General features: G+C 51.2%; 10 protein-coding genes across 10 annotated transcripts; 6 read left to right on the top strand and 4 right to left on the bottom strand.

The window, feature by feature from the left end:
- Positions 1-663: 663 nt before the first annotated feature.
- On the bottom strand, positions 664-2,733 carry M438DRAFT_393297 (histone acetyltransferase type B catalytic subunit). The gene is made up of 2 exons (XM_029909109.1): positions 2,623-2,733; positions 664-2,569 (listed from the first exon to the last, which is right to left on the bottom strand). Exons 1-2 carry the CDS (start codon positions 2,687-2,689, stop codon positions 1,071-1,073), a joined length of 1,566 nt encoding a protein of 521 aa, XP_029765495.1. The 5' UTR covers positions 2,690-2,733; the 3' UTR covers positions 664-1,070.
- A 1,357-nt stretch (positions 2,734-4,090) lies between these two features.
- On the top strand, positions 4,091-5,134 carry M438DRAFT_4141 (uncharacterized protein). Its single transcript, XM_029910085.1, has 2 exons — positions 4,091-4,735; positions 4,791-5,134. The coding sequence occupies exons 1-2, from the start codon at positions 4,183-4,185 to the stop codon at positions 4,913-4,915; spliced, it is 678 nt and encodes a 225-aa protein (XP_029765494.1). The 5' UTR covers positions 4,091-4,182; the 3' UTR covers positions 4,916-5,134.
- Positions 5,135-5,326: 192 nt separating this feature from the next.
- On the top strand, positions 5,327-7,135 carry M438DRAFT_401442 (homoserine O-acetyltransferase). The gene is made up of 2 exons (XM_029909541.1): positions 5,327-5,408; positions 5,458-7,135. The coding sequence occupies exons 1-2, from the start codon at positions 5,399-5,401 to the stop codon at positions 6,939-6,941; spliced, it is 1,494 nt and encodes a 497-aa protein (XP_029765493.1). The 5' UTR covers positions 5,327-5,398; the 3' UTR covers positions 6,942-7,135.
- Positions 7,136-7,339: 204 nt separating this feature from the next.
- Positions 7,340-9,244, bottom strand: M438DRAFT_262992 (vacuolar protein sorting-associated protein vps17; the record flags this gene model as incomplete). The annotated part of the gene is made up of 3 exons (XM_029899853.1): positions 7,340-8,241; positions 8,293-8,746; positions 8,798-9,244. The coding sequence occupies 3 exons, from the start codon at positions 9,242-9,244 to the stop codon at positions 7,340-7,342; spliced, it is 1,803 nt and encodes a 600-aa protein (XP_029765492.1).
- Positions 9,245-9,419: 175 nt separating this feature from the next.
- On the top strand, positions 9,420-12,389 carry M438DRAFT_401440 (putative translation elongation factor G2). Its single transcript, XM_029909540.1, has 3 exons — positions 9,420-9,654; positions 9,705-9,765; positions 9,867-12,389. Exons 1-3 carry the CDS (start codon positions 9,496-9,498, stop codon positions 12,290-12,292), a joined length of 2,646 nt encoding a protein of 881 aa, XP_029765491.1. The 5' UTR covers positions 9,420-9,495; the 3' UTR covers positions 12,293-12,389.
- A 244-nt stretch (positions 12,390-12,633) lies between these two features.
- On the top strand, positions 12,634-13,928 carry M438DRAFT_341086 (NUDIX family hydrolase). The gene is made up of 2 exons (XM_029904426.1): positions 12,634-13,222; positions 13,275-13,928. Exons 1-2 carry the CDS (start codon positions 12,902-12,904, stop codon positions 13,785-13,787), a joined length of 834 nt encoding a protein of 277 aa, XP_029765490.1. The 5' UTR covers positions 12,634-12,901; the 3' UTR covers positions 13,788-13,928.
- A 176-nt stretch (positions 13,929-14,104) lies between these two features.
- On the top strand, positions 14,105-15,517 carry M438DRAFT_393292 (uncharacterized protein). Its single transcript, XM_029909108.1, has 2 exons — positions 14,105-14,715; positions 14,771-15,517. The coding sequence occupies exons 1-2, from the start codon at positions 14,195-14,197 to the stop codon at positions 15,279-15,281; spliced, it is 1,032 nt and encodes a 343-aa protein (XP_029765489.1). The 5' UTR covers positions 14,105-14,194; the 3' UTR covers positions 15,282-15,517.
- Positions 15,518-16,610: 1,093 nt separating this feature from the next.
- On the bottom strand, positions 16,611-18,609 carry M438DRAFT_4020 (uncharacterized protein). Its single transcript, XM_029909572.1, has 2 exons — positions 17,870-18,609; positions 16,611-17,807 (listed from the first exon to the last, which is right to left on the bottom strand). Exons 1-2 carry the CDS (start codon positions 18,205-18,207, stop codon positions 17,045-17,047), a joined length of 1,101 nt encoding a protein of 366 aa, XP_029765488.1. The 5' UTR covers positions 18,208-18,609; the 3' UTR covers positions 16,611-17,044.
- A 313-nt stretch (positions 18,610-18,922) lies between these two features.
- M438DRAFT_263397 (uncharacterized protein) lies at positions 18,923-20,687 on the bottom strand (the record flags this gene model as incomplete). Its single annotated transcript, XM_029899884.1, has 4 exons — positions 18,923-19,975; positions 20,027-20,143; positions 20,194-20,517; positions 20,577-20,687. 4 exons carry the CDS (start codon positions 20,685-20,687, stop codon positions 18,923-18,925), a joined length of 1,605 nt encoding a protein of 534 aa, XP_029765487.1.
- A 570-nt stretch (positions 20,688-21,257) lies between these two features.
- M438DRAFT_370482 (uncharacterized protein) lies at positions 21,258-23,120 on the top strand (the record flags this gene model as incomplete). Its single annotated transcript, XM_029908190.1, has 1 exon — positions 21,258-23,120. The coding sequence occupies one exon, from the start codon at positions 21,258-21,260 to the stop codon at positions 23,118-23,120; it is 1,863 nt and encodes a 620-aa protein (XP_029765486.1).
- Between the last annotated feature and the right edge of the window lie 208 nt (positions 23,121-23,328).

Genomic DNA, 23,328 nt, shown 5'->3' with positions numbered 1-23,328 from the left:
CCTGCTCAACCTCAGCCTCAGATCATAGAGAATGGGCGTAATACACGCGCATCGCTTGTCTTTCTCCACAATCCCGACCAAAGCGGGCTTCAAAGACTGCGTCATCGGGAATCTGCCACTTAGATCACATCGATCCAGGGCAGACATGGAACTTCAATAAAGTCACTTTCATACCGTCTCCATCGTGTACGAGTACGATTACCGCAGTTCACTTAAAGTCCCATTATCCATCGTTATACCTGTATTGCGTCTTACTTGATTCAACTCCCATGAGAGTGATTGGGTAAATATACGAGCGAAGTCGGCTTACAAACGCTTGTCACATCTCTCTCCTCGCTAGTTGCCTATTCACCCTTAAATGTACTTCGTACCTCCCTAGTTCCAACTTCATCACCATTCACTTGATGCGTTCAGTGGCACCGCCGCCCTGCAGCTTGCCGACCCGAGGCATGCAACATCTGTAATTATCCAGATCATGTGTCTGCGAGGTACCGTAATTCAAGGGTCCTGAGTGCTGTATATAAGGGTGGAAAAATCGCGCAAAGTGCCCGCCTTTCTCTCCTTGATGCGACATGTCGGCTTGCCGCATATCTATGAGCAGTCGTAATGCACTTTCCACCTGATCATGGAGCACAGCCTGTTTTCTAGGTCCTCTTGTCGCTTGGTATCAAACACGTGGATCAATCTGGTCAGATGTTGGTGGTTACTTGTCTTCCACACCGCTCTTGTTCAAATACCTCGGCGGTGTCTCGTGGGTCCATCATTCGTAATCCAGTTTAATGTACAGTCACTACAGCATATTGCTATTTCGGGACATTGATGGGTCAGATTGACATTTGTTCTTGGCTCGTTGGTAATGATCGCTCCTCTTGACTCCTATCTAGCATAGCAATAACGATAGTCGGGGCTTTTTTGCTTCCGTATGGGAATAATCACATTTGCGTATCCGACGCGTATTCATCTCGGAGTCATTACTGCTTCCCTTAACTTCTTCATTCACGGCCCGAATCATAGCGAGCCCGTAATGCCATTCTTTCATATCGTGCCTCGATTTTTCTGTTTGCAGCTTCCTAGGCCGTTCTTCTCTTCTTCTTCCTGGAAGATGTAGGTGCGACATCGCCGGCCTCAGCATCATCCTCATCTTCATCAGATTCGACAACTACCTTCTTCTTACGCTTGGTAGCGCCATTGTGGGATCCAACCTCGCTGTCGATGAAGTGGGCACGCTTGTCAGCAAGCTCGAGAAGACGGTCGTAGTCGACTTGAATATTCTCAATGGTAGCATCGAGTCTCTCTGCACGCTCCTCGCGATCCAGTTGGGCAAGCACGTCGCGGTTAGAGATGTAAAGGCGTTGCTTAACGTATAGACGCCAGAGGTAGTAAGCACGATCCATTTCGTTTGTGCTCTTCTCCTTTCTCGAGATGCGACTCGCCGATCTGTTGAGCTTGGGGATCTTTGAGTAAGTCTGCATTTCGATCAATCGTCCTAGTTGACGAGGCATGATTTTGCTGGTCTTCTTGATGCGAGCTTTGGCGTCACCTGAGACAATGTCGTCCACTGGGATGTTCTCGGTTGCCTTCAGCTTAGCACTGTCAATCTTAGTTTTAATCGCCAAAGAAGCAAAATCATCGTTGTTCTTGCGGAGCCAGGTCAAGTCGCAGGTATCGCGCATGTCATCGAATGCCTCGTTGGGATCCTCGACCGTCAATTCACAGACGTTGTCAGGGCTGATGAGGCTTTTGAAGACGGTGTCGTAAAGTCTGGCACCATGGCCTTCGCCTTGATGCGTGGGTATGATCAAGAACTGTGAGATGCGCTCGCGGCTGGGCAGTTCCAGGGGAGATTTGAGAAGGTGTGTATCTTCATTCGCAGTCTTTGAATTCCAGCGTCGAAGTACCGCATCCATATCTGATTCGTTGTGTTGAAGGAGGGCGAGGTCGTTTTCTGCAGGCTCACGGCGATCGGGCAGCGTAAATACACGGTAAGATGTGGAGAAGCCAACAAAGGTGTACGGTGATGTGTTGGCTAGTCTTTTGTCGACCTGGTAGAGCGTGAAGAGTGTCCAGCGATCGGCGACCCAAGGCTCGTCGAGTGCGATGATGGTTCCGCCTTCGATGAACATGGGTACCAGTATCTGAGTATTCTCCATAATTTCTCTGGCACCATCTTCTGATAACGTGGCTTTCCAGATTTCGTATTTGCGTCCTTCATGTGTGTAGGTGTGGAGGAGTGTGCCTGGAGGGGTGAAGTTCGTAGCGTTGGGGTCGGCGAGAGCTTCGGCTCGTGATTTTGTAGCAAAGGCGGATTGAGGAATGAAGTCGTCAAGTGCGCCGCGGATGTCAGAGGCTTTGATGTCGCCCAGTTGAGGGAACTGCTCGGTCCATGAGATATCCATGTGCGGTCTCAAATTGTGGGCAGCCAACGACAAGGACATGTCCAGTCCTCTGTAGCCAAAGACAACTTCTTCCTCGCCAAAGATCGGGTATGTGCATGCCGGTCCAAAGTCTGATACGACGTTATCGCCACGGTAGAGAGAAATGTGAAGGGCGTCATTGCTGCTGGTCGACCCTGAGGAGCGATCAGCTTGGTTCGAGCAGTGGGGAAAGTTTGCTGGCGCTTACACTCTTCGACTTGATCCTGGATGGCAGAGACCAGCTCAGAGCTTTCCGGACTCTCGGAACCTGACATTCTGATGATACTGTTGGATTTTTGCGGTGCAAGGATGGTTGGATAGAAAGTTAGCCGGCGTCGCAACGCGCTTTCGAGTGGGAGACGCGATTCGCGTCGAATTGATGCGCACGGTCCTCTTCTGTATCAACCTCACTTCAGCTTCAGACTCACCTACTTCCTCCCTCTTCACTCAACCTCTCTGAACGCGATTTTAGTATATGTCGTCGATTAATACCTCTTGTGTTGTACAGTAGGCAATGACTCGCTGGAAAGGGTGTTGGCGCTGCGTAATCTCTGTAATTTCGAAGGTGGTTGTCAATCACTTACAACTCGTGAAGTGCCTAGGTCCAGGCCATTATCGTATTCACCACATACCAAAATGTCCAAAGCGAAGTTTGACAGTTGCTCGATTCACTTTAATTCTCGAGCTTCGTTCACAAGTCAAACCAGTAAGGCTGACTGATCTCATTATCTCTCTCTATCGGCTTGTCCGTATCTCACTTCTCCGTCAGCTCATCGAAGCAAGCAACAAGAAACACAGAAAGAATATACTCCAGCCTTCATATCATAGCTAGTATGACTATCTCAATGTTCTATAGCTGCTCAGAATGTTTGTAACGCTGGGTATCTTTGTTCTTCTTATAGACCGTCTGGTGTAGCAATCACGCCCCATTGCACATATATCTAGAGATGCTCCGTGTGCTCTAGGAGATATTTCAGCAGCTGGCATCTATATACGAAGGCCATAATGGATTCTAGAAGCTCGGACAATCGTCAATCGTCCAGTCGAGGGCGGCGTCGCAGCGCATCACAGCGTCGTGATTATAGCAACGCACACCCTAGACGACAAAAGTCACACACCTCCTATAACGACAACATGGACCAAAGACACAGTAAGTAGCGCATCTTTATCTGCCGTCTCATGCGCTGAAGTTTGATGCTTCCATCTCCTGCACCCACCACGCGTGCTGATGCATCTATCAAAATGCACAATGCTTTTCGAATATCTCACCTTATCCGCAGAGAGCTGCATCTTCTCTCTATCTCTTCGGACATGGGTCTCGGTTCGAACACCATTCTGCATTTTGATAGATGCAAGAGTGTTTCTCTTGAGCGCACAAGAAGGTGGTCTCAAGAAGCGCCTAGCTAATGTTCGTTCAGCTCAGCACAACAACTCCTGCGCCTCCTCTCCCAAAGATGGCCACCCTTCTTACTATCAGAGACCTCGCTGCGATTCGCGTAGCGCATCTCCCAAGAAGGACTTGCGCAGTGACACGCCGTCACTCGCAGACTCTAAGAATGCGCGCGTTACCAAGCCTAAGAATTTCCGCACACCTCTAACATGTTTCTTCTGGCACCACACCGGAGACTGCAAAAAGCCTGACAATCAGTGCCTGTAAGTTCACTATCATGGTTAATCCGCACAAAAACAACAACTGAGATCATACAGCTACGCGCACTACCACACAGGCCTCATCGCAGAGCCTCCCATCTCCTACCAGGGTAAAGCCATGGGCGGAGCTACAGCCAAGAAAGTGCTTGGTTCCATCAACCAGCGCGAAGAAGAAGTCGCCCTTCGTCACAGAGAGATCTACGACGCCGAGCAACGTCTTGATAGCGCACACGCCGCTTTGAACGAGCGTGAACAGGCTGTCTATCAGCGTGAGCAGGTTGTCGTCGAGCGCGAGCAGGCTGTCGTCGAGCGCGAGCAGGCTGTTGTCGAGCGCGAGCAAGCCGTCGTCGAGCGCGAACAAGCTGTCTACCAGCGTGAACAAGCTATCTACCAGAGCGAGCAGACTTTCTACCAGCGTGATCAGGCCGTCATCGAGCGTGATACTGCAGTCACCGCACGCGAGCAAGCCAACCACGAGCGCGATACAGCTTTTGTTGCATTCGAAGAGGGGATGCTTCGCAAGCTCGAAGAAGACTACCACGGTGTCGCCGCGACCGTTCAGCAAATCCGTAGAGCTGTTAGCAACGCTCAGCGTGTGCTCACCCGTCGCCGTGAGCAGGTCCTTTACCACGAGAACTTCTCTAGCAGCCCTCAAGGCGCCCGCGGACAAGGTACTTATCGACAACAACTATACTACAGATGACATTGAGATTAACGCATGAGCAGGCAGATACGGCGGATCCATTGCCATCGACGGTGCTATCGGTGCGATGGGAGGATTGAGCCAGCAGCTTTCAGAGGCTGAGGTCCAGCTCACCAACCAGATCCACAACGCCATCCGCATTGAGTAGTCTCGGTTGGAAACGCTCGCCAGGCGCCATTTGGATTACTCGCATCAAGTCCAGGAACGAACAGGCAGTCGGAACAGGAGCGATCTGATACATTACAGCGAACAGGAGGGGATGATTGGCTGAAGTACCGTACAGGAGATGGCCGGTTACGGAGTACTAGTGCATATATCTCCAGCGAGCAACGATTGCTCTTCATCATTCAATCGAATCGTTGGGTACTCAAGTATATCGAAGTTCAAGTGGCAGTCGTGGTGACATGAAGTATAATGCTGAGCCCTAGTTTGTGGGGAGGCGCGAAGTGGGGTGAAAGTTTGGGAGCAGCGACCGAGGCTTGCTTTGTCCAATCGTCATTGGTGAATGCGGGCAGAAAAAAAGGCAAGTGCTAAGACTCATATTGTCCATGAGTCGAAACAACAGAATGGCTAACAAAGACCAAAGCATTCAATCCTTCGACAGTCAACCCATCATTAGTCCACACCCACCATGAAATACGGTATGCTGCACGACGTCAATTGCAATGGCATTGGCTAATAACGACGCAGAAAGAGTGACATCGCAACCCGAGAATCCGTATTCCAAGCTCATCCCCGACCAAAAGATTGCCGTTATCCCAGAGATCGGCCTCGAAAGCGGTGGTGTTCTATACAATGTGCCGATAGCGTACAAGACATATGGCTCCCTGTCGCCCGCAGCCGACAATGCCATGGTTATCTGCCATGCGCTGACTGGCAGTGCTGATGTTGGCGACTGGTGGGGTCCCTTGCTTGGAGGTCCTGGCAAGGCTTTCGACATGTCGCGCTTCTTCGTTGTCTGTCTGAACAGCTTGGGCAGTCCCTATGGAAGTGCCAGCCCGGTCACGAGTAAGGATGGCAACTCACAAAACGAGCACTACGGCCCTGAGTTCCCTTTGACCACCGTCAGGGACGATGTCAACATCTTCAAGCTTGTCCTGGACGATCTGGGTGTCAAGCAGATCGCTGCAGTAGTTGGAGGCTCCATGGGTGGTATGCTCGTCCTTGAGTTTGCCTACTTTGGAAAGGACTATGTTCGCTGCATTGTACCCATCGCTACATCGGCCCAGTACAGTGCTTGGGGAATCAGCTGGGGTGAAGCTCAAAGACAGAGCATCTATAGTGATCCCAAGTACGATGATGGATACTACACCTTCGAGGACCCTCCTTCCACAGGTCTCTCGGCCGCCCGCATGTCAGCACTCCTGACTTACCGCAGTCGCGACTCGTTTGAATCCAGATTTGGCCGCAACACTCCCGACCCTTCGCGCAGGCAGAACATCAATGGCTCCTTCCGTCCCTCGACTCCATCAAGCGACCACTTTGCCATACACAATGAGGGTCACAAGAACGCTGGTTCGCCTCGCTACAGCCGCGTCAACAGCTCCGCCGATCTCTCCACCTCGATCGAGTCCCTCCCTCCAGCCAACACTCCTCCTCAGATGATCATGGATCCTCAATTCCACGGCACCACTCCTCTCCCCACGAACGCTCCTCCTCCCTCAAGCAGCAGACTGAAGCGTACACCCACCTACTTCTCCGCCCAATCCTACCTCCGCTACCAAGGCGAGAAGTTCATCAAGCGCTTCGATGCCAACTGCTACATCGCCATCACCCGCAAGCTAGACACACACGACGTCTCCCGCGGCCGTCTACCCGCCGACACCCAGACCACAACTCCCGTCGCCGACGCTCTCGCCTTGATCGAACAACCGACACTCGTCCTGGGTATCCAATCCGACGGCCTCTTCACTTACGCCGAGCAAAAAGAACTCGCCGCCGCAATCCCCAACTCCGTACTCAAGAACATCGACTCTCCCGAAGGTCACGACGCCTTCCTCCTCGAATTCGAACAAGTAAACCGCTTCGTCTTGGACTTCTTGCACGAAGTCCTGCCCGACGTCATGGCCAGGGAGCCCGTGGACTTTGTCAGCCATGATGGTGTCGAGGGTGACAAAGTCGTCAAGACCAGCACTTTCGGCGAGGCCGAGGTCGCTGACATTACCGCTTGGTAAAGTGACAAGACAAAGTATGAGGAGACACAGACAGGATAGATTTTTTCTGGAGCGTATCATTTCAACCACATTTATGTATTTAGACGATTCTCATGACCAAATTAAATTTCAACATTTTTGGACGCATTCTATCTATTTACACCCCATCGCAAAATACTCGACTGCTTGGACATTGTTTACAACAATGGCTTTTCAAGTGCCACATCTTTTGTTCAAAGTACCCTGCATGAGGACACCCCTTGGTGTGGAATCTCATCAGGAGGAATTGTGAAACATAAAAGACTGATGGACATTTGGAGTACTACATCTACAAGGAGAGAGGGAGAGTGAGAGGTTGAGAGAGAAGGAAGAGATAGAACAACACACGACCACAACATGGCTCATGCCCACTCGCTCAACTAAAACGTCGTCTGCGCAAGTCGACTGGCAGCATTCCTCGCATCGATCCTATCCTCATCGTCCTCCTCCAATCTACCAAGACTGCTCGCACTACTAGTGGCCCTCTTCCTTCCCGCGGCAGAAGCACTCGAAGAAGTGCCCTCTTCCGCCTGCTGCTCGGCCTCTGCGTCTTCAGGAACTGTTCCCGTGCCGGCGAAACTGCCACTGATACTGCGGTTTAGACCGTCAGGGCGGCGGGGCACGCCACTCCATGCGTCACCTTTGGGTCCTTGACTGCTGGCGAGACTGGTGCGGCGGACTACTGGATGGGCTTCCCTGCCTAGACGGGACAGGCCGCCCGAGGCGTCGATGTTGCGGACGTCGGGGCGGACTTGCTCGAGTGTGGCTAAAGTGCGACGTTCGGCTTCGATCTCACGCATGACGTATTCGCGAATGGCGGCGCAGAGGTCGGAAGTCGTGCGGGCGGCCCAGTTGCGACGTTCGTGGACGAGGTTTGAAGTCACGCGGTCTGTTTTCTCTTTTAGGTGGGCTTCGTGGGAGCGGGCTTCATCGAGGGCGGCAAAGGCTTCGTCGACTTTGTCGCGTTTGACCGAAGAAGAGGCCTTGAGGCGGTCGACGGCGGAGGTCTTGCTGCGGGTTGATTGTTGGGCTTGAATGAGTTCGCGGAGGAGGATGTGGCGGTTTGTGAGGGTTTCCTTGACGATAAAGGCGTCGCTGGAGTGGTATTGAAGAGGATCGGCGAGAGTGGTAGCTTCGGCTGTACCTTGGGCAGCGTGGAAGTCTCCAACAGCCTGGATGACCTTGCCTAATTTCTTGTAGGCATTGGCCAAACCGGGATGTGTTTCCTGGACCTGCATGTGGCCCATCTTGACACCAAAGTCTGATTCTGCCAGTCCAAGAGCTATGGAAGTTAGCATGCAGCTTTATTGTTCTGACACTAGGTGAAACCTACCTCTACGCGACTTGACGACCTTGTCGACCTTTTGACCAAGGTCCATGGTGCCCAGGTAGAAAGATTTGACAATAGGGCGAGCCTCGAGAAGCTCAGGGGTGTCATCCGGAGGAGGAGCAAACTGCTTGATGTACTTGCGGCGCACGCCAGTAGCAGGTTGCTTGCGCCTGACAACAGGGCTGTATCCAAAGTCGCTCTCGACGAAGAAGACCATCTCCTCGTCACGCATGAGGACATGGTTGGAGCAGACGGTGTTCAGCCAGCGCTGCATTGAAGCCTTGACGCGCACCTCATCCTCCTCGGTACCAACACCAGCAGCAGTGAGCGGAGGAGGAACGGCGGGTACAAAGGCGTCGGGGTTGGACGAGATCAAGTGGTCGGCGAACTTGACGAATTCGGAGTGTGTGCGTCTAACATCGCGGAATTGGGTAGTACGGAACTTGGGCAGATTGGTCTAAGTGCAGGTTAGCGATGGTCAGGCAGCACTTCCCAAGAAGCAGCCTACGTAGACATCGAAGCGCAAGACAGGGTCCTTGCGACCAGTACGCTCGAGAGCGGTGATTTTGGCCTGAAGCTTGTACTGTTTTCGTGGCTGCTGGGGCGGTTGCTGTTGTTGCTGCTGTTGCTGGTACTGCTGTGGTTGTCCTTGGTGGCTAGGCTGCTGAGGGGGATGTTGCGGACGAGCGTGGTGGTAGCGCTGAGGCTCAGAGCGGTTTGAGTTGTCGTAGGATTGCGCTTGAGGCTGCTGCGACATGTACTGGTTGGATTGAGGAGGTAATTGGTCGTCCTGTCTGAAGTCGTCGCCGTCGGGAGCCGGAGGCTGGTGCGACAGCGTGTTGCTGGCCGGTACGTCGTGGTTGTTGGACTGGGGAAAGGTAGAGCGATCGTGCTGCGGCGACGAGGCCCACGGGGAGCCACCTGCGTCGTTGGCTATGGCCGAAGAATAGTCCATTGTGCCTTGTGTCAGGGTTATACAATGCTGAAGGTGAGCCCTGTAGGCTGTAGCTCGCGATGGTGCTGCCGCTTGACCATGACATCGCTGCCCCGGACCTGACCCGCCAAGAGCCGAGGGCCGTCCGATGCGACTTCCCATCCATACACCATGCTTCCTCTTAATTGTTTTCTTCGATTCACCAAAAGTCTTTTTTTTTCGTTTCTGAGACAGGTCATTTGATCTGGTTACCTTCTGGCTTTTGTCCTGGGATGCTGCTCAGAGCCCAATGGCCCTGCCGCCGAGTGCATTGTAATGCTAAGTCTTTTGCATCTATAACGGCTAGGTCTTTTGCCTCTTCCACACCGCGTCGCAATGATCTAGCCACTATCAAGACTCGTAATATCGGCATTATAGCCCATATAGATGCGGTATGTGGTAGCATATCTTTTCCGATCATGTAGGTACTGAGTGTGAAAAGGGAAAAACTACCACCACGGAGCGAATGCTCTATTACAGCGGCTTTACTCGTAGATTAGGAGGTCAGTCGTGCTGCGGTTTCCTTTTTCCTCCCGATGTATTGCCTTTTGTTTGCCTTTTCTACACCAATAGAAGAATCACACATATACTGAGTCTGCCTCAGATGTCGATGAAGGTTCTACCGTCACGGATTTCTTGCCTGCCGAGCGCGCGAGAGGTATCACCATTCAGTCAGCAGCAGTCACCTTTTCCTGGCCACCAGCAAATTCTTCCTCGACGGATCTGTCCTCCACCAAGCTGGTCTTGCCGCGCTCAACTCAACCCCACAATGTCAACCTAATAGATACCCCTGGTCACGCCGACTTCACCTTCGAGGTTTTGCGCTCCTTGCGTATCTTGGATGGTGCTGTGTGTATTCTTGATGGCGTAGCTGGTGTTGAAGCACAGACTGAAAAGGTCTGGACTCAAGCAACCAACTACCACATTCCTAAGATCCTGTTCGTTAACAAGCTCGATCGTGAGGGCGCTGCCTTTGCCAGAACCATCTCTGAAATTGGCACGCGACTACGTGTCTGGCCAGCTCTTTGCCAAATTCCCTGGTGGCGACCTGGCGATCTCAAACTCCAGGGTGTTGGTGATGCTGTAGGCCTCCGTGCTTTGCTGTACGAGGAGGGTGGTGACGGTAAGACTGTCAAAGTGCACAGTCTCAAAGACTTGGAGGCCGAGAACTCTGCTTTTGCTGAAGAGATCAAGAAAGCAAGGACAGCCTTGGTCGAGCTCTTGAGTGAATATGACGATGAAATGGTCGAAAAGTTCCTCGAATATGATGAAGATCATCTGGCCATTCCATCCGTTGATATCACTGAAAGTCTCCGAAGATGCACCTTACAGCAGCCGCAGAAGCTTGTTCCAGTATTTTCAGGTGCAAGCTTCCGCAACGTTGGTGTTCAGCCGCTATTGGATGCAGTTGTGGATCTTCTTCCATCGCCACAGGAACGACCTGATCCTGAGGCCAGCGTCGGTCCTTCCAAATATGGGCTGAACGATCTTCTTACTGGCAAGGCATCTCTACCTGCAACTATCGAGGCCAAGAAGCAACAAAAGACTAAGGCGTTGGCAGCGAGCAAGAACATGTCTATCATCAAGAATCTTGATGCATGTGCGCTGGCTTTCAAAGTGGTCACAGATCCGCGAAGAGGTGTTCTTGTCTACGTTCGAGTATATTCGGGATCGATCACGAAAAATGCTCCTCTGTTCAACACGAATCTTGGCATCACGGAAAAGGCTCCTCGATTGCTACGAATGTACGCCGATGAAGCTGTCGAGATCTCTTCGATAGAGGCTGGTCAGATTGGTGTCATTCCTGGATTGAAGTCTACCCGCACAGGTGATACGCTCATCTTATACAGTGGAGTGAACCCTAAGGTTGGCCCTCCCTCACCAATCAACACCCTCCAACTCAGGCCAATCACGGTTCCTCCGCCTGTCTTCTTCACAAGTGTGGAACCGAACAGCTTGGCAGAGGAGAAGCACATCTCCGAAACGCTAGCACTTCTGCTTCGAGAGGACCCTAGTCTGAACGTCAGAGAGGATCCTGAGAGTGGACAAACTCACCTGGCTGGCATGGGTGAACTACACCTAGAGATCGCTCGTGACAGACTCATCAACGACCTCAAAGCAAAGGCTAGAATTGGCAATATTCAAATCGGCTACCGCGAAGCACTCTCTGTTCCTTCGTCAGAGGCATCCGCGATCTTCGATCGAGAAGTAGCCGGCAAGGCATCTAAAGCTGGATGTACCGCCAGCGTAGCGCCGTTCGAGGAGTCGGAGTTGAATGCAGCTGATGATCATACGCATGTATTTGCTCTCCTGGATGAGAACTATTTGGTCCTCAAGACACCGACGCTTTACACAGACGGATCCGCAACCGATGCTGAGCTACCACCCTTGCCTGCTACCTTGCCAATGCAGATGCTCCAATCAGCTATGCAGACTGGTGCCACAGCAGCCCTCGCACGTGGTCCCTCGCACGGCTATCCTCTCCATTCTACCAAAATCACCATCACTTTTGATCCATCTGAGCACCTCTTCCAAACCACCAACGCTGCGGCCATCTCGTCTGCAGCTCGTCTTGCTGTGCAGAAGGCTTTGCGTGAGGCAGCAGATGCTGGATATGGTACGGCATTGATGGAACCAGTCATGAATGTCACCATTACCGTAGACGAACCCAGTCTCGGAAGTGTTGTTCACGACATCAGCTCTGCCAGAGGCGGACAAGTCATGTCTCTCGGTGCCGACGATGAGACCAGCTCGGAAGACGACATGGTTGTCGATCCAACAAGAATCTACTCACCACCTGATCCATTCGGTGGCTCAGCTTCAGACATTGGCGCAGGAACTACAAGTGTGGGCAACCAGATGCGACAGATTGTGGCAAGGGTCCCTTTGAAGGAGATGGTGGGTTATCTGAAGCATTTGCGCAGTCTTACCCAGGGAAGAGGCACTTTTGTCATGACCGTCGATCGATTCGAGAAGATGAACCCGCAGAGGATGAAACTTGCGCTTGCTGAGATGAGTGGCGGCTTCTAGGGTGAAGTCTACCAAGTGTATTATATCCTTGTATCATAGATGTCTCTACTTGACCAAGTCAAACTTGAAAACAGGGCAACCCTGTTCACCATTTTTCAAGCAGCCAAATCGTTATTCAGAGGCCTTGCGATGCAATGTCTTTCTGAATGAATAGTTGTAGTATCACTGTTAGTGCTTATGACATCGCGTGAGCTCCGTATGATTTTTTGAGGACGCTTTTGTTGACAGACGTGGATCAATTTGGTCCGAGGGGGTGTTCTGCGTGGCAGTTGAAAAAGTCTTGGTTGACTAGACCCAGATAGCGATACCAAAATCAAACGTAGATCCGATCTGACAGTGAACGAGTAGAGACCCACTTAGCATGAGCGACACCTAATTGACTCTATTATGTGATCGATTTTGACACAGTTGAGCTCGCGAAAGGAGTCTTACCTCAGTAAACAGCACTACGTCATCGATATAGCTCATCAAAGGCAGTCGCGACCCAATCCACTCTTGCTTCTACCTTCATACACACACATGCTCTGCAAATCATTTTTGAGAGTCCAAACCAATTATATCCGACAGTTGAACAAACCATCACCGAATTTCACCCTCAGCATCAAAACAATGAGCACATTCACACTGCCAGGCTTCTCGCCCGAGTGCCCTGTCAACCTCACAAAAGATCTTAGCAAAGAACAATTGCTATCATTCCCGGCATTCAAGAACTGGTCCGAAACACTCCAACATTCTCTGAAACAACAAGAATCCAAGGATCACACCTTCCACGAAGCACCTTACAAGCTCCGGCGCATCGATATCCAGAGCGTGGACTTCTTCGGCGGAGAACGAATCGGCTTCATCAAGTTCAAGGCGGAAGTGTCAAACGACGATGGAGAAAAGTTCCCAGGATCGGTGTTCCTGAGAGGAGGTAGCGTAGCCATGCTGGTGAATTGCACAACATGAGGTACCAAAACGACAATCATTGACAGCAGTACAGCTTATTCTACAACCCGACGATGTCGAAGAGGGATCAGAAAAGGACAAATACGTTATTCTGACCGTTCAACCACGTATTCCCGCTGGATCGCTTTGCTTCCCAGAGCTTCCTGCTGGTATGCTCGATGATGCTGGCACTTTCTCTGGTGGCGCGGCAAAGGAGATCGAAGAGGAGACAGGCCTCAAAATCAAGGAGGACGAACTCATCGACCTGACCAAACTCACATTCGCGTCGGAAGATCAGGTCAAAGATGGAGAGAAGCTGCAAAAGGCAATGTACCCCAGTGCAGGAGGATGCGATGAGTTTGTGCCCATTTTCTTGCACCAGCAGCGCATTCCTCGTAAACAACTCAAGGACTGGCAGGGCAAGTTGACAGGACTGCGCGACCATGGTGAGAAGATTACGCTGAAGGTTGTGAGACTGGAGCAGTTATTCCGCGAAGGTGGTAGAGATAGCAAGGCATTGGCTGCTTGGTCAATGTACGAGGGTCTGCGTCGCGAGAACAAGTTGTGATGAGAGCAGCAGGATTGTTGCCGAATGGGGTGATCATGATGGCTGTCTTCCAGGACACTATTCAGACCAAGAGATAACAATGCACATAACGAGAACGAGCTTTGCTGATAAAATTAAAATGAGAATTATTCAAGTCGGATAACTATGGTGTATCGTAAAGCGACAGTCGGAGTGGCAGCCTTGTGTTGTTGACGATGATGTCGTCGTTTCAGATCTGTTACCGGATGCGGTAGATAATGATGAGTGGTGCTTATCAGGTGCAGGTGTTATCGCCGTCTGCCCCGCTCACAAGGCACAACCCTGATGATCGGTCCACCGCTTTGTCTTGCACCTTCAACCCATTCTGCCATTTACTCCCCCAACGCAGCTCACATCTCTTCAGCACTGAACAACAAACATCACGAACCATGTACAAATACATCCATACAGCTCTCGACACAATACGCGATTACGCCAAACCCGCGACGACATCCAGCTTCCGTGAGACTGGCAAGCTCACTCCCGACGAGTTCGTTCTGGCCGGCGACTTCCTCACAAACAAGTTCCCCTCGTGGTCATGGGCTGGAGCCGCCACTCCTGCTCAACGTAACTCTCACTTGCCCGAAGACAAGCAATACCTCATCACTCGAGGTGTCCCCTGCCACAAACGCCTCAACGACAACTTCGCCGGCAAGGAGGGTCTGGACGACTTGGTCAAGGAGGGTGAAGCCTTCAACTCGAGCGGAGATGACGACGATGGCTGGTTGAGGACCGGCGGTGATCTCCATAAGCCCGAGTCCCGTCCTGGCGACATCCGTACTGTCGATGATGAGGGCCATGTCGAGCAAGACAGCGGTGACTACGAAGAGGATGTTCCAGACATTGAGGATGAGGAGGATGACCCTGATGCCATTATCCGTGACCCCAAGGCTCACCAAGACCAGAACGAGTGAGTCCACTTTCTACTCACATCCAATAGAAGGCATAGCTAACCTCTGACTCAGCACCCTACGCAACTACACCATCTACATCACCTACTCGACATACTACATGACACCACGCCTCTACCTCTCTGGCTACTCTTCCTCAAACGAACCTCTCCCACCCATGTCCATGATGGAAGACATCGTCGGCGACTACAAAGACAAAACCGTCACCCTCGAAGACTTCAACTTCGTCTCCCCACCCATAAAGACCGCCTCCATCCACCCCTGCCGCCACGCCAGTGTCATGAAAATCCTCCTCGATCGCGCCGACGCCGCTCTGAAATTGCGCACTCAGAAGATGAAGCAGGGTCAAGAGGTTTCCAAACAGGGTATGGAGGGTTTGGTCGATCAGACCGGTGCCATGAAGCTTGATGAGGAGAACAAGAAGAATGATGAATGGGAGGTCTTGACTGATGAGGGCAAGGATGATGAGGTTGCTATTCGTGTCGATCAGTACCTTGTTGTCTTTATCAAGTTCATGGCCAGTGTTACTCCTGGTATTGAGCATGATCACACCATGGGTGTGTAAGACGACGAGGTGTTGGGTTTGACAGGGCGTTTTTCTTTTTCCACGATATGACAGGCGTTTTTTACTCTTTTCCGATTAGGGGTTGAAAGAGGGAGTCAAGGTTCACGAAGGTCACGGCATTTTCCTTTCCACTATTCAAACACCACTGAATATAATTAACCAAAGCAGAGAGAGCACTTTTTTTACAACATGAATTCCAGATACCCAGTTTCAATACCATGACTTTATCATTCCCCGAATTTGTCTACCTTGCCTTGTAATATCATCAATCTCAAAAAGAACAGTCGTTCAAGTCGTTACCCATAATCATAAATCCCTGGTCTTTCCATCCCCATCCATGGCATCTAGCCATTCCTCTCCAGTCATCCATTAAACTCCCACCTCCTGTTCCTAACCGGCCTCAAAACCTGCACCCCTACCTCCACTTCCTCTCCCCTCCTCAAAACATCCCTAATCATCTTTGCAAATCCAGCAACTGTAGCAGATTGTCTTCTCACAGCCATCGTCCTCTCATCCAACATTCCCTCAAACACATTTTGCTCCGATGTTGTTGGGGGTTTAGAGGTGATGTGTGTTGTAGAAGAAGATGAAGATGACAAAATCAAAGGGATCCAAGAGGGTGTTGGATGTTTTGTTGATGAGGATGCGTGGATGGCTTGCTATTTTGATGAAGTATGGTTAGTATTTGAATGTTTAGTTTATGAGTGTAAGGTGGTATGAGGTTAGAGATGGGGGGAGGGGGGGGTAGTAAAAGGTGGTAGTATACCTCGGAAAGACCTCTTTTCCAAGATTCTTCCACATCGGCGAAAGAAATTGGAGCGGCGTTTGCGCGGAGGAAGAGGAGGGATAGAAGGATTGTGATGTAAAAGGTTAGGAGACGTGATTGATTTGCCATTTCTCTCTTGACAAGACAGAGACGATGACTTTTGTTTGAGTGAGCGAGAAGCGTCCTTTGGTGAGGATATTCAGACCCGATCTCGAGGATATCTAGTCGAGGGCAGACCAACGAACGATTGTAAAAGCCAGTACAAAAGTAGCAATTGATGGGATTTTCGATAACTCACCACCAGCCAAAAAACAAGAGAAAGCAGGTAGGTAAAGGAAACATATATATCCACCATCGCCCCTTCCTTTTCACCCAAAGCTAACATACCTTTCTAGCCTTTTCTGCTCTCGATCGAGAAACCATTGCATGAAAAAGGGGGTCATCCCGACTTACCAAAGACACGGCTCGTGGCGAGTTCAAGCAGGTCGCGATTATCCTGGCGTCGGTTTCACAGTCTGTTCAAAGAATGTGAAATCCTCCCCTTGACATTCACGCGTGGAATACCGTTGCCGCGTGAAAGAAGGATAAGAGAGAGCAAGAAAAAGCTTGAGGCAAAGCCAGAAAAGCCCTAAAAGCAAGGGATGTAGAGAGATAAGGGGAGTCAGGGCTGTGAGACCCGAAGAAAGGTTTCTTGCGTTCCTTTACAGAGGACCGAGACAATCCTTTCTATCTAATCCTGCCTTTTTTCTGAATCGAGTTTTTAGCATGTGCGCGTGTTGCATGTGTGCATGTGATGAGGGGGTATCAAGTAAATCCATCCGCAACGAAAAAGTGAAGAGCCAGAAAGAATAAAAAACAACGCCATCTCTTTTTGTGCTCTCTCATCTATGCAAAAGCGCAAGCCATCTAGTATAATATTCGTTTGTGATCGTGTTTGATCATGGCAGGGAAGACTCTCAAGTCAGCATGGAACCAGCCATGTCTGAGCAGAGACGTCCTAACGTCTCCATGACCCCATTGAGCCAAGGGGTGCGCCGAAATTGGAACTCATTCTGGTCCGGAGTCTGATCCCTCCGTTGTCCGAGTCGTCCTTGTCTTTGCCTTTGCTGTCCTTGCCTTCGCTGCTGGCCGAATCAACTTTGTCGTTGGAGACAGGCGAGCTTTCGGCGACTACCTCTGAAGGTAAGTTGGGACTTCGACAGACTAGTGGTTGGTTTTCTTCTGGGTGTTCTGAAATGTCTTTCAATTTGGCATCCAGCATGTCCATGGTGAAGTTCTCGGCCCCTGGATTGCATGGGAGGGAAGGCATGTGTAAGGGGCCTTTCAAGGGGCGATCCTCGTCTGCACCGTCATCCTGCGACATGACTTCGTTCATGAGCGTGTTGCTGCGGGTTGGTGTGTCGGTCAATTTGTCAGAGCGAATACTGATGGCTGGGCTGAAATCACCCGGGTGAGGAGCCTTGAGCGGAGTATGTCCGGCATGTCTGAGATTGGCCGGTGGTGGAGGACTTAGGATATTACGAGTGACCGGTGGGGAGGCGGGTAGATCTCCGTGTAAGACTTCGGTCAAGGAAGCGGTACTGTCAAAGACAGAAGCATCTGTCAAGGCGGGTATATCGATGTGTACTGGGGCGGCATTCCTCTTGATGCGAGACGACTCTGGTGATAGGCGGGAGGTGTCGACTTCGGCTATGCTAGGAAGTTGTGATGGACCGGGCTTGACTCCGTTTTGTGGAGAGAAGGCAGGGCTATGTGCTGGACTAAGAGGCACAATCATGTTAGCGATGAATGGCTCGAGGATGCGTTGGTAGTGGACTGCTACCTTTGGCCATTGGGAGACTTGAGCAGCGACTCGAGGGCGGTAACGCGACGGTGCATCCTATCTCGCTCCATCTGCCAACTCTCACGCTCGGCGACAAAGGCTTGATGTTGCAGACGTAATGCTTCATTCAGCTTGTCCAACTGGGCCTGCATGTCGTTCTCGTTTGGAGAGAGAGTCGCATCCAGAAAGTAGGGCGACGAGGCCTGTGAGAGGGATTGGAGAGCCATTGGGTTCATGGGAGCCCAGAGCGAGTCGTTTGAAGTGGTTTGAAAGGCCATAGGAGGCGACCTTGGCGGTGCTTGTTTGTTGACGGGCGGGTCGACGAGGAGCGAATCCATTTTCTGGTACCTGAATATTCACAAAAGACGTATCTTGGGATCTTGGGGTAGCACCCGGTGCTGTGGTCGAGATTCGTGTACGATGGCGGAGTAGGAAGAGATGCAGTCGGCTAGGGTACGTGTACGGAGAGTGTACAGGAAGAAAGCGGAGAAGAGACAGGCTTCTGAGTTACGGACGACGTGGAGATGAGGATGCGGTGATTCGTGCGCCTTTGCTTTACAAGGCAAGAGATGTGCTGTCGAGTTTCAGCGCCCAACCAACCATGCGCTAATCAAAGGCGCCCATGACGATGCAAATGCCACGCCCGAAATCCCCCGCCATTTCCCGCCGCTGTTTTGGCTCTGTCCCTGCAGATCATTATAGCCAAGCCTTTGAGTACTTCTTCTCCGTTTGTCCTGTCTACGGAGTATGAACTACAATTTACTGTGATTATAGAAGTTGCACCGGCATCGATCTCTCCTGTTCTTACACTATTCAGGGCTCCCGGACATCCGCCGGTCGTTTGATTTCACCATCAGAATTCAAGGTGTTTTTGATGATTGTGCATGTCCATAGAGAGTGGTACCTTGATGAGCTCTCTTTGGACGACTGCGACAAAGCCAAACCATCATGCCTTCTGATGGCTACATAGAGAAGTCTTTTGGTAGACTGAGATCACGCCTCTAGTGCAGCTTTGTATATGGCTGCGTCTACATTACGACCTGCGGTAAACCTCTAGTCCACTTTGACGTAGTTTGCAGGAAAGCTGCCAACCACTCCATTTAGTTCTCCTTCCCACCAATCATCTGTCGACGCCGTCTTCTTTACCACCTTGATCCTATCACCTTCCCTGAACGACAAGTCGCCTGATCCCTGTCCACCGAACTCATAGAGAGCCGTGACGAATTGACCCTGTGTCGATGGTGTTCTCTTCTTTGGTGGAGGCGGCGGGGGCTTTTTCTTGCCTGTAACGCTGAAAGTACCGGATGATGTAGAAGCCTTGCGTTCTCTGCTGAAGTAGTCCGATCCCTGGTTCTGACGCGATGTGGACGAAGGTGTCAAGAATGGTGTATTGGACGAGCTAGGAGTGCTTGTAGCCGAATAAGTTGGCGCAGGTGCTCCGCCATTAGTGTACACATCTGGCGTAACCACGGGTGTAGGTTTTGAGCTGGAAGGAATTCGCGGCTTGCTCATCATGTCTACACTCGGTGGTGCTCCAGGTCTAGGTGGCTTCATCGGAGGTGCCTCTTCCTCTTCATAATGAGAGTTCAGTGTGGCAGTGTCTTCGTAGTGCGAGTGCAGTCTAGTACTAGAAGAGATACGACCGGGTCTAGGAGGCTTCACAGGAGCCGGCTCATCGTCGACTGCGTTCGAACCAATACGTAATTGTCCTGGCATGGAAGGCTTTGGCAATGAACCCTGACTGCTTGTTCTCCTTGCGAACGTGTTGCGAAGCCCAAGACCAGTGACAGTGCCTTGCTGTTTGTCTGGCAAACTCATGGGTTGATGAATGGCTTTACCAGTTGAGATCGTTCGGATGTTGCGCTCCAAATCCTCGCGGAACGGTGTAAACTCCGTCTCGAAGGTTGAAACAACCTGCTCCAGAGCGGGCGCAGGAGAAGGCAGACGATGCGCTTGGCAATACTCATGCAGCTGAGTGTACAATTGGCCGACTAGCTGGTACTGGATCATGATTTGGGTCGCGAGCAGATCGGGAAGAAGGAGTGATAGAGCATCCAAGACAGGAGGTAGCACTTTTTTCAGCTGCTCATCAGCAGCTTGGTAATCCTTGGGATCTGGTCAGTCTTTGTAAAACGAAGAGGCCTAGGACCGACTCACGGCACTGGATCGGGCGAGATCAGTCTCGTGCTTCATCAAAGCGTTCTCTTCCCTTGCAGATCTTGTCTCTTTGCGCCGGACACTGTCTACGCGCGAGTTGTAACGCTCGTAGTCAAGCTGACGAGTAATGTCAATAACGTGCAGTAATACTGGTCATGATAACGGACCTTCAAATCTTCTCTTCTTTTGACTGACTTCTTAAGCATCTTGAGAGAATCTTTTGCATCCATTGCAGGTCTCAGAAGCTTTACTTCGATTGAGGTGACCTCATTGCTCAAGTCCTTTCCAAGATTCGAGTAAACGGCCTGCAAATCACTGGCCTTGTCCAAATACCTCCTAGGGGTCGGAGCTGGCTTGTGTTGAGTCGGGTTGTCAGGGTCATCCTCTACTTCGATTGGCTGGTACAACAAATGCAGTGTTTCGGCGACATAGAGTTGTGTTTTTAGTGTCTCGTCCCAAGCATCGCGCCATGATTTTGTTGCCTCAATGAACTAGCATGTCTTGGTCAGTATTCTTGTGTGTTGACCGTCAGACACATTATCATTCTTACACTGGCCAGGGCCTGGTCTGCACTGTTGAATTCACTAAGAATGCCCCCAACGTCTGACCCGTCTGCAGACCGCTTCATCAACTTGCCGAACTTGCGTTGAACACTCTGCATCGCGATTGACGATGAGGGAGGAAAGCAAAACAAAAGGAAGAAGGAGTGACGGAACAATCAGGTTGAAGGATTCGTGATTGCTCGGTGTTGAGACAACGTGTATTGCGAGCGGGGCCAAGGCTCGGCCTCGTAGAACTGGGAAGCGGGTGGCATTGTTCACTAGTCATACCATGCATTACCATAATATAGCGTCGAGGATTACGCGGCACTGAGATGGACTTTTATACAAACACACTTGTCTGTATCATAAACCAATATCATGGTCATCAAGGTGCCCAGAGTTTTAAAAATGGAACCATGCGCAATGGCCTCGATGGCAGGCCCCTCGGACGGACTGCTAATCTCCGCGAAATGCTTCATCTTTTGATTTGACATGTGATTCGTGACGCGCGCGTGACGCGCCAAGAGCAGCACTTTCCCTTCCCGACGCCATCGCAGCTTCGGTGGGTCTACTGCCTGCTCTCGACTCTTCTTGTCTACTGAATCATCGTTCTTGAGCCTCATCTGCTCACAAGACTTGCACGAAATGCCGTATTTGAGAACATCACATCCAAGTCACAATCGAGGATCATGACGGCAGCAGTCCTTCGTAGTTCGCCGAACCTCGCAGTCCCGCAGACTCAAAATACCGCTCCAGTCTTCGAATTCAACTGCCTCTATACGCATGATTTACGTCGCAAGCAAAAGCGATGGCAGGATGGCTTTCTTCGATACCACACCTTCAACAAGCGTGTCATGGTCTACGACGTTCCTAGAAATTTCCTCGGCGACCTTCACTGGACTAGCGGCGATGACTTGCAAGAGGGGGATGAGATGACCCTGGAAAAAGGTGGCATCATGGTCGAAGTCTCTGAAAGAATAGGCACCATCCAGACCGACCTCTCCGACTTGCTCCAACGAAAGGACAAGACCCCAGCCAAAACACCTGCTCCACGAACAATCGTGCGCCATGGAACTCCGCTTTCAGCTGCTCAGTCGGTCACCCCCAGAACTCCACATGGAATCTCCAAGACGCCGATGAAACACAAGTCACTCAATGCTCTGCTTGGAAGGTCAAGGCGGCCCATAGGGAAGGCCTCTTTGCCTACAGAATCTCCATTTGAAGTACGAAATAGAGACTTGCAGACCACAGAAGCTCAGGAAGAGAGCATCCGCAAACGCTCAAGGCTCGACTCTGACGTACAGGCACGCAAAGCGAAAAAGCATCGTGATCAGACCCCTGAAGGGCAGCAACAAAATCCAATTGCCATCCCGAACCAAGTTTGCCAAGTTATTGATCTGTCTTCTGACACGGAGGACATCGCTGCAGCTCAAGCCGCCAGTCATGCTATTGAGGCTGAATTGCTAGCCACATCCTCTCCTGCTCGTTTGCACGAAAGTCCCGCTCCTAGGCAAGTACGTCCAAATCACTTTCGTCCGATCGACAGACGGCCGGCAGCCATACAACAGGCGGCCGTTGAGTCGCCGTCAGTCAGAGTACCAAGTCGGAAGGCGTTTGCAGATGTGCCTGCTCCTGCCGCTGCAACTGCTCGGCCTGCGAAGGAGACTAGTGTTTCGCGAGATACTGCCAAAACGAAAGCCATCGAAATGCCTGCCGACGATTCTATTCGGAAAAGTTCATTTTTTGGACCCGAGCCTGAGTCTCAAGCACGCGGGAAATCCTTGAAGCTTGTTGGCGGAGTCCCGCGAAAGATGCTGCTTTTTCAGTCGCAAAACTCTCGTCCGGCAAGCTCTGAGAAAGGAGCGGAATGCGTGGGCCGTGACAGAGCTCCGAGCACACGGCGAGAGGCAAGTCCCGGCCAACCCAAGGTGGCGCCTAGACCTGTTCAGGCTACGAGTGAACCTACAGCCGACCAACTCCCAGAAGAAAGTGTCTTCCAACGACGACTGCAAGAACGACTCGCAAAACTTAGCAACAAGAACAAACGGACCGGCCTGCAAAGGAGTTCTTCCGACGTGACCGAGCAACGGCCTGCTAACGACAAGGCTCCGAGCACGACTGGTTTGAGGAAGACGACTTCTGTTGTCATGTCAAGACTGGATTCACCAGAAGACCCAACACTGACCGACTTCGCCTTCCCCGACATGACTCCAATGGACTTCGACGACCCTATCGTCGACGACTCAGTTGCACAGCCACCGACGCGGAAAAGCAACGAACCGGTCGGCAAGGCTCCAAGGCCAAACGGCAGGGGAACTGGTACTATCAGTGCTAGATCTTTCAAGCCTTTGACTGTCAAGCTCCCTGCAGCCCCTTCAGCTCCTACAGCCCCCGCCGACCCTGCAGCTTCTGTGATAACATCCAAAGCTGCACAGATGATAGCAGCTGAAGAAAAGAAGAATCAGGATATTGGACCATGGAGTAAGGAGGCTTTCGACCTGATGGACTGGAGACCGCCGAACATGCAAGCCAAGGTCAGCAAATCGGTATGAGCGAACAACAGGCGAGTGAACAGTATTGCTATAATGAATGGGATGTGGTATGGATAGGGGATTGATTTTTGTTTCTTTTCCAGCGAAGGCGTTTTCGGAATGGGAGTCTGGGTGCAAAAAGTTCCACACTTGCATGTTACTGGTGTTTGAGCATTGTACATACATGGCTTTCGTTATATACCCCCTCTTTGAAGATATGAATCGAAAA

The sequence above is a fragment of the Aureobasidium pullulans genome, assembly GCF_000721785.1.
Source record: "Aureobasidium pullulans EXF-150 unplaced genomic scaffold scaffold_1, whole genome shotgun sequence".
Taxonomy (NCBI): domain Eukaryota; kingdom Fungi; phylum Ascomycota; class Dothideomycetes; order Dothideales; family Saccotheciaceae; genus Aureobasidium; species Aureobasidium pullulans.
The sequence above is the reverse complement of the archived record's forward strand: the minus strand, read 5'-3'. Positions and strand labels throughout refer to the sequence as shown.